Genomic DNA, 14,304 nt, shown 5'->3' with positions numbered 1-14,304 from the left:
CTGTTTTGTTTTTTAAATTCAACATATGAGTGAAATCATATGGTATTTGTCTATCTCTGACTGATTTATTTTGCTTAGCTTAATTCTCTCTAGATTCATCCATGTCTTTGCAAGTGGCAAGATTTCATTCTTTTTGGTGGCTGAGTAATATTCCATTATATATATACACCACATCTCTTCATTATTGATTTATCTGTCAATGGACATTTGGGCTCTTTCCATATTTTGACCATTGTGGACATTGGTGCTATTGCACTATTATGTATCTATCCAAAGGATACCCACATAGTGATTTAAAGGGACATATACGCTCAATGTTTGTAGCAGCAATGTCTAGTGATGCTTTGATAATTAGTGTTTATTCAGAGAATGAATGGTGATGGATAGATTTGTATGAATTGATTACTATTTAGGGCTAATGATCATGTACATTTATAGTATAACATTTGTTATCTTGAACACCCATTGATGAATTTCACTTTATTTTGAATTGCAAAAGTGAAGTTGGAAGAAAATGTTATGTTTATGGCAGCAGTGTTGACAATAGCCAAAGTGTGGAAAGAACCTAGATGTCTACTGACAATGAATCAATAAAGAAGATGTGAGGTGTGTGTATATATGTATGTGTGTGTGTGTATATATATACATATATATATACACACACACACATACATATACACACACATACATATATACATACATACATATATAAACACACACACACATATATATCTATATATATCTGTATGATGGAATACTACTCAGCCACCAAAAAGAATGAAATCTTACCATTTGCAATGATGTGGATGAAACTACAGGGACTTATACTAAGCAAGATAAGTCAGAGAAAGACAAATACCATATGATTTCATTCATATGTTGAATTTAAGAAACAAAACAGACGAACATAGGGGAAGGGAAAGAAAAACAAAATCAGATAAAAACAGAGAGGGGGGCAAACCATAAGAGACTCTTAACTGTGGGAAAAAAAAAAGAACTGAGGGTTGTGGGAAGGGAGATGGATGAGGGAATGGGATAATTGGGCAATGGGCATTATGGAAGGTACTTGAAGTAATCAACACTGGGTGTTGTATGCAACTGATCAATCACTGAATTGTACCTCCGAAACTAATGATATAGTATATGTTAATTAATTGAATTTAAATAAAAAAAACAGAAAAGAAATGTGTATCTGATCCCATGGCAGGGAGCTTTGCTTGTTTGTGAAGATGAAAAAGGAGAGAAACTATACTCGTTGGAAAGTTTATTGACAATTTTTATGCAAGGAGGTCATGACAATAAATTCAAAAGTAATCGTATGAAGTTCCAGTTGTGGCAAAAAAGATGCAAATATTCTGACTCATCAGCTACTATAACATTCTTTTCTCAGAACATGAAATGTGTTATAATGTTATTAGGAATATTTTGGCTCCAAAATCATGTTTCTTAGCTCCTTGGATAGGTTTGTCAATGGTCAATTAAAATAAAATCTGGGAAGTCCAAAAATCTTAGACGTTTAAAAAAAATGCTTATTTTATCCCAAAGCAGTCAAATCACTTTGTCATATAGTTCTGAATAGAGTTCCAAGAGCTATTTATTTCTTTGATTCACTGTTTTCTATCCAAAGAGCTTAGTGACTATGGAGCCTTCCAAAAAACCCTGCACCCAACAAGAGGAATAGAGTACGTGCTACTGTTAAATAAAAGAACAGATATATGTTCCCACTAACAAAAGAAAGGATCATGGTAAATATCTTAATTCCATGTTATATTCTCATTTCTTTTTGGGTTATCTCTTATCTTGAGTTAGTTTGTTTTCTGTTGGCTTCAAATGATTATTCAAAGTTATAACACCTTTGTTCTTGGACATATTCATAGAGTGGAGTGTTGCTATCTAAATAAAAGGAACCTGCTTCTGTTCTCTCCCTTTTATGGCAACCTTTGGCATCCATGTTTCCTGCCTGCTTATCATCCACATCATGACTATATATTCTGATGCTTCCTAACAAATTTGATTCAGGCCTTTGCTTTTGCTTTTCCCCCCTCCACATGATTGTACTGCTTGATGAATATCTATACCCATATTCTTCAGTTCCTGTAGGGTCTTGGCTATCATGAGAGTGACTAGAAATGAATCCTTGACTTTTGCTTCTGCTGTCAACTGACTGCCTATAGCTGTCACTTGATTGTCCATGGTTATATACATTTCTTTCACTGGTGCTGAATCCAGATTGACCTAGGATGTCTCCTGGCTGTCTCTTAATTGATCCCTGTCTTCCTAAACTTGTGCATCTTACCTGCTCATTAGAAGATATATCTCCCAAATTCTCCTGGCTGGATCCAAGTATACCTACATTGTTGAATTCTGACTGTCCGTGCCTAGACTCTGATGGTTCATGAATCTGATCCCCCCAATCTTCTGAATGCTCTTTATTATCACTATGGGATCCATGCCCTAGAGTTGAACTAGATTCTGAATACCTGTGAGCTGATATGGACTGTCCATGGCTGAGTACAGAATGGCTGCTTGGCTGCCTATGCTTCCCAGATTGAACATGGGTGTCACTTGATGGTTCATGACTTACTGCTGAATGCCCATGAATAGATCCCTGCCTTCTAGTTACATTGGATCCAGACTGATTATGGGAATCATTTGGCTGTCCATGACTTGAACTTTGTCTTCCTATTATTTCGGTTGCTTTTGATCCTGTATGGTCAAATGTAGGAACTGATTGTCCACGTGTAGGTATGTGATTGTTTGCAGCTAGATCCAATGACCTCAAAGGGCTAGAATTGCGGCTGCTTGTTCTGCTGCCTCCAGAAGGTCCATACCCAGACTGCCCATAGTCATATTCTGCACTCCCATAACTGCCATGTTTCCAACCTTGACCTGATCCATGTCGGTGTCTTCCACTACTCTGTGACTGGGAATGACTTACTCTAGATCGGTGATGACTGCTATGTAACTGTTTCCTTATGCTGTCCTTGGACTGCCTGTGAGTTTCATGTGACTGTGTATGGCTGGACCCATGTCTCTCTATTGTGTCAGTTCCTAATTGCTTATGGGAAGATGTGTTCTGCCCTTGAACAGAGCCTGAATATGTAGATTTCTCTCCTTTCAGTTCATGGGAAGATCCAAAATTCTGTGAGTGTCCAGAAACTGGTTGCTTCTGAACTGATGTCTGCCCTTGATCTATGACTGAATGTTTAGAACTACCTCCCGCCTGCTCAGTGCTTGACTCATACCTTCCAGTTGTATCAGAAACTGTGCGTGTAGGGAAAGACCTGGAGTGTACATGGCTAGAAAATGAGTTCCTTGATGAAACTCTTGAGTGCCTTTCAGTATCACTAGAATCACTGACATTGGATGCACTTCTTGGAGACCTACTGGATTCTGACCTGATGGCTTGACCATGGCCAGACCCACTATGTCCCCTGGTATCTCCTGACAGGCCATGAGTAATTCCCTGTCTCCCTCTAGCTGTGGATCCTGATTCTCTATGTTGAGATCCAGAGGGGTTATGAGAGGATCCTGCGTGTGTCTGTGAGCCTCCTGAGTGCCTTTCAGTGTCACTGGACTCACTCCCACTAGATCCCCTTCTTGCGGTCTTACTGGATTCAGTCCTGGTGGCTTGGCCATGCCCAGACCCACTGTGTCCCCTGGTATCACCTGACTGGCCATGAGTAGTGCCCTGTCTCCCTCTAGCTGTGGATCCTGACTCTCTATGTGGAGATCCAGAGTGGATATGAGGGCTTCCTGCGTGTGTCTGTGGGGCTCCTGAGTGCCTTTCAGTGTCACTGGACTCACTGACACTAGATCCCCTTCTTGCAGTCCAGCTGGATTCTGCCCTGGTGGCTTGACCATGCCCCGACCCACTATGTCCCCTGGTATCTCCTGACTGGCCATGAGTAGTGCCCTGTCTCCCGCTAGCTGTGGATCCTGACTCTCTATGTGGAGATCCAGAGTGGATATGAGGGCTTCCTGCGTGTGTCTGTGGGGCTCCTGAGTGCCTTTCAGTGTCACTGGACTCACTGACACTAGATCCCCTTCTTGCGGTCCTACTGGATTCTGTCCTGGTGGCTTGACCATGCCCAGACCCACTATGTCCCCTGGTGTCTCCTGACTGGCCATGAGTAGTTCCCTGTCTCCCTCTAGCTGTGGATCCTGACTCTCCATGTTGAGATCCAGAGTGGCTATGAGGGGTTCCTGCGTGTGTCTGTGAGGTTCCTGAGTGCCTTTCAGTGTCACTGGACTCACTGACACTAGATCCCCTTCTTGCGGTCCTACTGGATTCTGTCCTGGATGCTTGGCCATGACCCAACCCACTATGTCCCCTTGTATCTCCTGACTGGCCATGAGTAGTTCCCTGTCTCTTTCTAGCTGTGGATCCTGACTCTCCATGTTGAGATCCAGAGAGGCTATGAGAGGATCCTGCATGTGTCTGTGAGGCTTCTGAGTGCCTTTCAGTGTCACTGGACTCACTGACACTAGATCCCCTTCTTGCGGTCTTACTGGATTCAGTCCTGGTGGCTTGACCATGTTCCGACCCACTATGTCGCCTGGTGTCTCCTGACTGGCCATGAGAAGTTCCCTGTCTCCCTCTAGCTGTGGATCCTGACTCTCCATGTTGAGATCCAGAGTGGCTATGAGGGGATCCTGCATGTGTAAGTGACGTTCCTGAGTGCCTTTCAGTGTCACTGGACTCACTGACACTAGATCTCCTTCTTGCAGTCCCACTGGATTCTGTCCTGGTGGCTTGACCATGCCCAGACCCACTATGTCCCCTGGTGTCTCCTGACTGGCCATGAGTAGTTCCCTGTCTCCCTCTAGCTGTGGATCCTGACTCTCCATGTTGAGATCCAGAGTGGCTATGAGGGCTTCCTGCGTGTGTCTGTGGGGCTCCTGAGTACCTTTCAGTGTCACTGGACTCACTGACACTAGATCCCCTTCTTGTAGTCCAGCTGGATTCTGTCCTGGTGACTTGACCATGCCCAGACCCACTATGTCCCCTGGTATCTCCTGACTGGCCATGAGAAGTTCCCTGTCTCCCTCTAGCTGTGGATCCTGAATCTCCATGTTGAGATCCAGAGTGGCTATGAGAGGATCCTGCGTGTGTCTGTGGGGCTCCTGAGTGCCTTTCAGTGTCACTGGACTCACTGACACTAGATCCCCTTCTTGCAGTCCAGCTGGATTCTGTCCTGGTGGCTTGACCATGACCCGACCCACTATGTCCCCTTGTATCTCCTGACTGGCCATGAGAAGTTCCCTGTCTCCATCTAGCTGTGGATCCTGATTCTCCATGTTGAGATCCAGAGTGGCTATGAGGGGATCCTGCATGTGTTTGTGGGGCTCCTGAGTGCCTTTCAGTGTCACTGGACTCACTGACACTAGATCTCCTTCTTGCAACCCCACTGGATTCTGTCCTGGTGGCTTGACCATGCCCAGACCCACTATGTCCCCTTGTATCTCCTGACTGGCCATGAGAAGTTCCCTGTCTCCCTCTAGCTATGGATCCTGACTCTCCATGTTGAGATCCAGAGTGGCTATGAGGGGACCCTGCGTGTGTCTGCGGGATTCCTGAGTGCCTTTTAGTGTCACTGGACTCACTGACACTAGATCCCCTTCTTGTAGTCCAGCTGGATTCTGCCCTGGTGGCTTGACCATGTTCCGACCCACTATGTCCCCTGGTGTCTCCTGACTGGCCATGAGAAGTTCCCTGTCTCCCTCTAGCTGTGGATCCTGACTCTCCATGTTGAGATCCAGAGTGGCTATGAGGGGATCCTGCATGTGTCTGTGGGGCTCCTGAGTGCCTTTCAGTGTCACTGGACTCACTGACACTAGATCCCCTTCTTGCAGTCTTTCTGGATTCTGCCCTGGTGGCTTGACCATGCCCAGACCCACTATGTCCCCTTGTATCTCCTGACTGGCCATGAGTAGTTCCCTGTCTCCCTCTAGCTGTGGATCCTGACTCTCCATGTTGAGATCCAGAGTGGCTATGAGGGGATCCTGCGTGTGTCTGTGAGGTTCCTGAGTGCCTTTCAGTGTCACTGGACTCACTGACACTAGATCCCCTTCTTGCGGTCCTACTGGATTCTGTCCTGGATGCTTGGCCATGACCCAACCCACTATGTCCCCTTGTATCTCCTGACTGGCCATGAGTAGTTCCCTGTCTCTTTCTAGCTGTGGATCCTGACTCTCCATGTTGAGATCCAGAGTGGCTATGAGGGCTTCCTGCGTGTGTCTGTGGGGCTCCTGAGTGCCTTTCAGAGTCACTGGACTCACTGACACTAGATCCCCTTCTTGCAGTCTTACTAGATTCTGTCCTGGTGGCTTGTCCATGCCCAGACCCACTATGTCCCCTTGTATCTCCTGACTGGCCATGAGAAGTTCCCTGTCTCCCTCTAGCTGTGGATCCTGACTCTCCATGTTGAGATCCAGAGTGGCTATGAGGGGATCCTGCATGTGTAAGTGACGTTCCTGAGTGCCTTTCAGTGTCACTGGACTCACTGACACTAGATCTCCTTCTTGCAGTCCCACTGGATTCTGTCCTGGTGGCTTGACCATGCCCAGACCCACTATGTCCCCTGGTGTCTCCTGACTGGCCATGAGTAGTTCCCTGTCTCCCTCTAGCTGTGGATCCTGACTCTCCATGTTGAGATCCAGAGTGGCTATGAGGGGATCCTGCATGTGTCTGTGGGGCTCCTGAGTGCCTTTCAGTGTCACTGGACTCACTGACACTAGATCCCCTTCTTGCAGTCTTTCTGGATTCTGCCCTGGTGGCTTGACCATGCCCAGACCCACTATGTCCCCTTGTATCTCCTGACTGGCCATGAGTAGTTCCCTGTCTCCCTCTAGCTGTGGATCCTGACTCTCCATGTTGAGATCCAGAGTGGCTATGAGGGGATCCTGCGTGTGTCTGTGAGGTTCCTGAGTGCCTTTCAGTGTCACTGGACTCACTGACACTAGATCCCCTTCTTGCGGTCCTACTGGATTCTGTCCTGGATGCTTGGCCATGACCCAACCCACTATGTCCCCTTGTATCTCCTGACTGGCCATGAGTAGTTCCCTGTCTCTTTCTAGCTGTGGATCCTGACTCTCCATGTTGAGATCCAGAGTGGCTATGAGGGGATCCTGCGTGTGTCTGTGGGGCTCCTGAGTGCCTTTCAGTGTCACTGGACTCACTGACACTAGATCCCCTTCTTGCAGTCTTACTAGATTCTGTCCTGGTGGCTTGTCCATGCCCAGACCCACTATGTCCCCTTGTATCTCCTGACTGGCCATGAGAAGTTCCCTGTCTCCCTCTAGCTGTGGATCCTGACTCTCCATGTTGAGATCCAGAGTGGCTATGAGGGGATCCTGCATGTGTAAGTGACGTTCCTGAGTGCCTTTCAGTGTCACTGGACTCACTGACACTAGATCTCCTTCTTGCAGTCCCACTGGATTCTGTCCTGGTGGCTTGACCATGCCCAGACCCACTATGTCCCCTGGTGTCTCCTGACTGGCCATGAGTAGTTCCCTGTCTCCCTCTAGCTGTGGATCCTGACTCTCCATGTTGAGATCCAGAGTGGCTATGAGGGGATCCTGCATGTGTCTGTGGGGCTCCTGAGTGCCTTTCAGTGTCACTGGACTCACTGACACTAGATCCCCTTCTTGCAGTCTTTCTGGATTCTGCCCTGGTGGCTTGACCATGCCCCGACCCACTATGTCCCCTGGTATCTCCTGACTGGCCATGAGTAGTTCCCTGTCTCCCTCTAGCTGTGGATCCTGACTCTCCATGTTGAGATCCAGAGTGGCTATGAGGGGATCCTGCGTGTGTCTGTGAGGTTCCTGAGTGCCTTTCAGTGTCACTGGACTCACTGACACTAGATCCCCTTCTTGCGGTCCTACTGGATTCTGTCCTGGATGCTTGGCCATGACCCAACCCACTATGTCCCCTTGTATCTCCTGACTGGCCATGAGTAGTTCCCTGTCTCTTTCTAGCTGTGGATCCTGACTCTCCATGTTGAGATCCAGAGTGGCTATGAGGGGATCCTGCGTGTGTCTGTGGGGCTCCTGAGTGCCTTTCAGAGTCACTGGACTCACTGACACTAGATCCCCTTCTTGCAGTCTTACTAGATTCTGTCCTGGTGGCTTGTCCATGCCCAGACCCACTATGTCCCCTTGTATCTCCTGACTGGCCATGAGAAGTTCCCTGTCTCCCTCTAGCTGTGGATCCTGACTCTCCATGTTGAGATCCAGAGTGGCTATGAGGGGATCCTGCATGTGTAAGTGACGTTCCTGAGTGCCTTTCAGTGTCACTGGACTCACTGACACTAGATCTCCTTCTTGCAGTCCCACTGGATTCTGTCCTGGTGGCTTGACCATGCCCAGACCCACTATGTCCCCTGGTGTCTCCTGACTGGCCATGAGTAGTTCCCTGTCTCCCTCTAGCTGTGGATCCTGACTCTCCATGTTGAGATCCAGAGTGGCTATGAGGGGATCCTGCGTGTGTCTGTGGGGCTCCTGAGTGCCTTTCAGAGTCACTGGACTCACTGACACTAGATCCCCTTCTTGCAGTCCAGCTGGATTCTGCCCTGGTGGCTTGACCATGACCCGACCCACTATGTCCCCTGGTATCTCCTGACTGGCCATGAGAAGTTCCCTGTCTCCCTCTAGCTGTGGATCCTGACTCTCCATGTTGAGATCCACCGTGGCTATGAGGGGATCCTGCGTGTGTCTGTGGGGCTCCTGAGTGCCTTTCAGTGTCACTGGACTCACTGACACTAGATCCCCTTCTTGTAGTCCCACTGGATTCTGCCCTGGTGCCTTGACCATGCCCCGACCCACTATGTCCCCTGGTATCTCCTGACTGGCCATGAGAAGTTCCCTGTCTCTTTCTAGCTGTGGATCCTGACTCTCCATGTTGAGATCCAGAGTGGCTATGAGGGGATCCTGCATGTGTCTGTGGGGCTCCTGAGTGCCTTTCAGTGTCACTGGACTCACTGACACTAGATCCCCTTCTTGCAGTCTTACTGGATTCTGTCCTGGTGGCTTGACCATGCCCAGACCCACTATGTCCCCTTGTATCTCCTGACTGGCCATGAGTAGTTCCCTGTCTCTTTCTAGCTGTGGATCCTGACTCTCCATGTTGAGATCCAGAGTGGCTATGAGGGGATCCTGCGTGTGTCTGTGGGGCTCCTGAGTGCCTTTCAGTGTCACTGGACTCACTGACACTAGATCCCCTTCTTGCAGTCTTACTAGATTCTGTCCTGGTGGCTTGTCCATGCCCAGACCCACTATGTCCCCTGGTATCTCCTGACTGGCCATGAGAAGTTCCCTGTCTCCCTCTAGCTGTGGATCCTGACTCTCCATGTTGAGATCCAGAGTGGCTATGAGGGGATCCTGCATGTGTAAGTGACGTTCCTGAGTGCCTTTCAGTGTCACTGGACTCACTGACACTAGATCTCCTTCTTGCAGTCCCACTGGATTCTGTCCTGGTGGCTTGACCATGCCCAGACCCACTATGTCCCCTGGTGTCTCCTGACTGGCCATGAGTAGTTCCCTGTCTCCCTCTAGCTGTGGATCCTGACTCTCCATGTTGAGATCCAGAGTGGCTAGGAGGAGATCCTGCGTGTGTCTGTGGGGCTCCTGAGTGACTTTCACTGTCACTGGTCTCACTGACAGTAGAATCCCGTCTTTTTGTCTTACTGGATTCTGTCCTGGTGGCTTGTCCATGACCGGAGTGTCCATGTCTACTTCTGTCTCCCGACTCTCCTTGAATTTTTCCCTGTCTCCCTTCAGCTCTTTCCCTTGTTTGACTTTCAGCTGAATCTGATATTGTTGTTCCAGATTTTGGAGACCCTTTTCCTGAACTAGTCGCATAGCTTTCTTTTCCCTGTGTCCTACAATCATGTTTGTCATAGCCAGATGATTGACCTGAGGTCAATTCATGTTGATCATAGCTAGATGACTGGCTTGAGTTAATTCCATGTTGACTATGTGTAGAAGACTTGCCTGAGGATGACCCAGAGCCAGAACTGGAGGATTTCCTTGAGCTGGAACCATTTTGGCCATAGATAGACTGACCTGATCTAGACTCATGTTGTCCAAATTCCAAAGAATGACCTGAGCCAGTCCCAGAGGCAGGAGACTGATGTTTACTAGATCCATGTCCAAAGCTAGAAGATTGACCTGAGCCATATCTATGTTTTGCAGAGGTGGACTGATGTGAACCAGACCCATGTTGTCCAGAACCAAAGGACTGTCCTGAGCCAGTTCTGTGTTCTCCAAAGCTGGAAGACTGTTTTGCACTAGAGGACTGCTCTGAGCCAGACCCACATTTTCCAACACCTGAGGACTGTCCTGAGCTAGACCCATGCTGACCCAAACCAGAGGACTGTCCTGAACCAGATTCCTGTTTTCCAAAGCTAGAGGACTGACCTGAGCTGGATTCATATTGCTCATAGCCAGAGGACTTTCCTGAGCCAGACCTATGCTGGCTAAAGCCAGAGGCCTGTCCTGAGCTTGACCCATGTTGGCCAAAGCAAGATGACTGTCCTGAGCCAGACTCATGTTGTCCAAAACCAGAGGTCTGGCATGAACCAGAGCCATATCCAAAGCTAGAGGATTGACCTGAGCCTGATCTGTGTTGTCCAAAGCCAGAGGACTGCCCAGAGCCAGACCTATGTTGTCCACATTTAGAAAATTCACTTGAACCTGACCCTTTTTGATGAGAGTTTGAAAAGTGTCCACAAGAACCAGATCCATGTTGACCACAGCTAGAAGGCTGACTTGTTCCAGACCCATATTGTTCACGGCAGGAGGACTGACTTGAACCTGTTCTCTGTTGTCTTCCACAGTTCTGTGTTTGACCACATGCTCTAGATCCATATTCTCCCTGACTAGATGACTGGCTGCAGGAGCTAGACTCTTGTTGACCATATCCAGAGCACTGACCTGAAATACATCCATGACCTAGTCCACCACTACTTCCTGACTGATATCCTGACTGGGTACAGTTAGATTGATTTCTTTGCCCTCCAAATCTATCTTCCTGACAAGAAGTAGAAACATTTTGTGGCCTTCCACACCCACATGAGTTGCTGGAACCACATACATAGTTTTGCCTTCCATTGTCTCCTGAGCCTCTAGAACTAGATCCAAGCTTTTGTCCTCCACTCTGTCTTGACTGAGTAGAGTTTGATTCATGTCCACTAGCATCCAATCCATGTGACAGACCACTACGACCTTTCCTTCTCCTGCTCTTTAATCTAGATCCAGATTCATATTCCTTCTCAGATTCCCTAGAGGGGCTAACGTGTGACTTGTTTCTTCTTTCCCCCAGCTCCTCAGAGCTGGAACCATGTCTTTCTTTGCCACCACTCCATGAGTGACCAGAGCTAGACCAATGGCGTCTTTTCTCAAATTGCTCTTTGTTTCCTGAGCTAGATAAACCACCTTGCCTTCCCAACCTCCTGGAGTTTGACCCATGTCTATGTTTCCTAGTTCCCCTTAAGCCCTCAGAACCATAACCATGCTCCTCTCCCTCACTCCATCTTGAATGTCTGTAACCTGATTTCTGTCCTGGTGTATCTTCTTCTTCCTCTTCTGTTTCACTTTCTTCCTTTTGGTGTCGATGACCATGCCTATGCTTCTTTGACCCTGAAGCTTTGCAGTATTCTTTGCTGAGAACCTTGTTGCAGGCCATAGCCAGCTTGAATACCATCAGAAGAAACTCAGTAAAGTCCAGTCTTCGGTCATGATCTCGATCTAGCATGTGCATGATAACATCCACTGTATCTGGATCATCTGGGTTCTGTATACAGGTAACATACCAAAGAAGACCTAGTCAGCCTAGCCCACATAGGAAGGTAACATATTCAGGTAGAGCTGTGGAATTGTGGTTGTTTAACATTAGGTATTTTAAATCCAGTCAAGTGTTACTTTAAACTAAAGCAGCCTAATAGGACCCAGCAGGTGAGAAGAAGTAATGGAAAAGAATAAAATCTATTGGGAATCCCAGCAGAATACAGTTCAAGGACCTCAGCTAGGGGACTAGTACTCAGATATAGCATCAAATTTGGTACCTGGTATATTTTAGTTTTACATGCATTTTAAACATTATATGCTGATACATTCTATGTTAAAATCTATCATTTTAAAGGTAATAGCTGAGTTCTTCCCAAGTAGATGGAAGAAATACTCTCTTGTTTGCAGTTTTTAGTCATCTTGACTACTTGCTCAGCTCTCCCTGTAGATGTTTCTGTCTCTATACTTTTTATTCCAAATTTGAAAGGGCAATCTTTTATGTTTTAGCACACATTTATATTCTGTTTTTTTCAGAAGGGGAAACCTGGAGGCATGAAAAAGTCTGAAGGCCTACATGGTGGAAAATGAAAAAACCTTCACCTTTCTAAAAATAAATAATGTCCCAGAAGACTTTCTGATGTCCCTGAAAAGTGCACTCCTAGAGTTGGTCCAAAAACCATTGAGAGTGTGTACTTTTTAGCTAATCTTTGGTCACATAACAGAGAATTTACAAGACCCTAGAAGTCTTCAGTCCTGGTGTATGGATTCTCACCTTCAGAATTGGACGGAACTCTTTCTCCAGAAGTTCCTTTAGTTCATCCTTGCTCAGTGTGCCACATTCCCCATCTTGCTTGGTGTATTTGTAGAAAACATCAATGACCGTGACAACACTTCTCAAGAGGTCAGTCATCTTTTTGCAAGTTTAAGTGAACCTGTAGAAAAAAGAAACAAAAGATGCTATTATTCATGTTCTTTTTAAAAAATTTAGAAACAATTCTGATTTTAATAATAATCATGATGATTTTTCAAATCTCTTGTCTCTTTTAAACCTAAAATACTATTGTATTGCGTGGAGAACTGGGTGTGGTGCATAAACAATGAATTCTGTTACGCTGAAAAGAAATAAAAAAAAAAACCTAAAATACTTCAACTTTCAATACAGTGAAAATTGTTAATTTTGAGTTACTTAGATAAGATCAAGTCATTGTTGCTGACTGAACTAGGATTAGAGCTCAGATCTCTATGTCCTGGATGAATATAGTCCTTACATAATATCTCCACACTTTGTGTACTTTGGTGTTCTGGGTGTTGTCCTGGGGCTTCCACAGTTTCTAGAACAACCCAGATGTATTGTCCCAGTCTCTCTGGTTAGTTTCACTGGTTCTTTTGAGTCAAAAGTGACAGACCTTGTATTATAACCATTTCTCCTCTGGACACTAGAAACTAAACAGGATTGTTAAGGCCTTCAGCAAATAAACAATGAGCAAGTTACCCATTACCTTGGTGATTCAGAACCATGAGATAGCCCTCAGCAGAGCTCAGGAACAATCCTAATCTCAGTTTCAACCAAACACTTCAATCTTATTCTTTTTCAATAACCAGGGAGAAAGGCTCAGCAATGCAGACAGTACGTTTCCTAGTGGATGACTGGATCTTAGAGACTGAGGCACTGACACTGAACAGGGAAGGGACTCTACACCAGTGCTGGCCTCCTCTCTACTTCAGCTGGCCAACCCAGGAAAAAAAAGATGGCATACAAAAGACTAGGATGAGAGTGTGGAATAGTCTAGAAGAAGGTGAATTTCTTGCATTATTCATCTTGGCAATAAGAAATTTATTCTAAAAAGACCACAGGATAAATGAAACTAACCAAATAAATAAACAAAAAGAAAAGAAAAAGAAACAAGAATGAAATGGCCAAATATATATTAACTCTGACTTAACTCTTACTCCTGAATTTCTGATGTGGACAACAATCAACCAAATAGCCATCAATGTAGCTGGACGAATTTTCTCTCACCTGGTTCACCAAAGGAACACGTAGGATAAATCCTGATGCAGCTTGCAGGGTGACCAGTGGATTGAGATAGTGGCCTTTATATAGCTTAAAATGTGTGGGTGCTCTCCTCTGTGGGATGGACTACTGATTCATTTCTAATCAAATCTAACCCCACCTCTGTCTATGTTTATCTTCCTACTTCTTCACATTCTTATCTTTGAGGTGATTGCAAAAAGGATGGTGCTGGTTCAACTTCCAGTATGAGGACATGTTGTAGGACACTTTTTTCAGGGTCATACACTTGTGAAAATCAGAGAATATATTTTTGAGGACTCATATAGTTCATTCCTTTTATTTAGTACCCACAATAAGTAATGAAGTGTAAGATACTTGATAGCTTTGCAGTAAATGCATATTCAATTGAAAATGAACATAGGCCATGAGCCTTACCTAATTGATATCTTTTTTGTAATAATAATAACTACCAGTTATTGAGAATTTACTACGTGTTCGATATT

General features: G+C 46.0%; 2 protein-coding genes across 2 annotated transcripts; both read right to left on the bottom strand.

Moving 5' to 3' along the window:
* Positions 1 to 1,256: 1,256 nt before the first annotated feature.
* On the bottom strand, positions 1,257 to 9,891 carry FLG2 (filaggrin 2; the record flags this gene model as incomplete). The annotated part of the gene is made up of 2 exons (XM_080801653.1): positions 1,257 to 9,143; positions 9,212 to 9,891. The coding sequence occupies 2 exons, from the start codon at positions 9,889 to 9,891 to the stop codon at positions 1,835 to 1,837; spliced, it is 7,989 nt and encodes a 2,662-aa protein (XP_080657779.1). The 3' UTR covers positions 1,257 to 1,834.
* A 30-nt stretch (positions 9,892 to 9,921) lies between these two features.
* Positions 9,922 to 13,858, bottom strand: LOC308341624 (filaggrin-2-like; the record flags this gene model as incomplete). The annotated part of the gene is made up of 4 exons (XM_080801652.1): positions 13,808 to 13,858; positions 12,560 to 12,719; positions 10,066 to 11,794; positions 9,922 to 9,974 (listed from the first exon to the last, which is right to left on the bottom strand). The coding sequence occupies exons 2-4, from the start codon at positions 12,695 to 12,697 to the stop codon at positions 9,922 to 9,924; spliced, it is 1,920 nt and encodes a 639-aa protein (XP_080657778.1). The 5' UTR covers positions 12,698 to 12,719; positions 13,808 to 13,858.
* Between the last annotated feature and the right edge of the window lie 446 nt (positions 13,859 to 14,304).

The sequence above is a fragment of the Martes martes genome, assembly GCF_963455335.1.
Source record: "Martes martes genome assembly, chromosome: 4".
Taxonomy (NCBI): Eukaryota; Metazoa; Chordata; class Mammalia; order Carnivora; family Mustelidae; genus Martes; species Martes martes.
The sequence above is the reverse complement of the archived record's forward strand: the minus strand, read 5'-3'. Positions and strand labels throughout refer to the sequence as shown.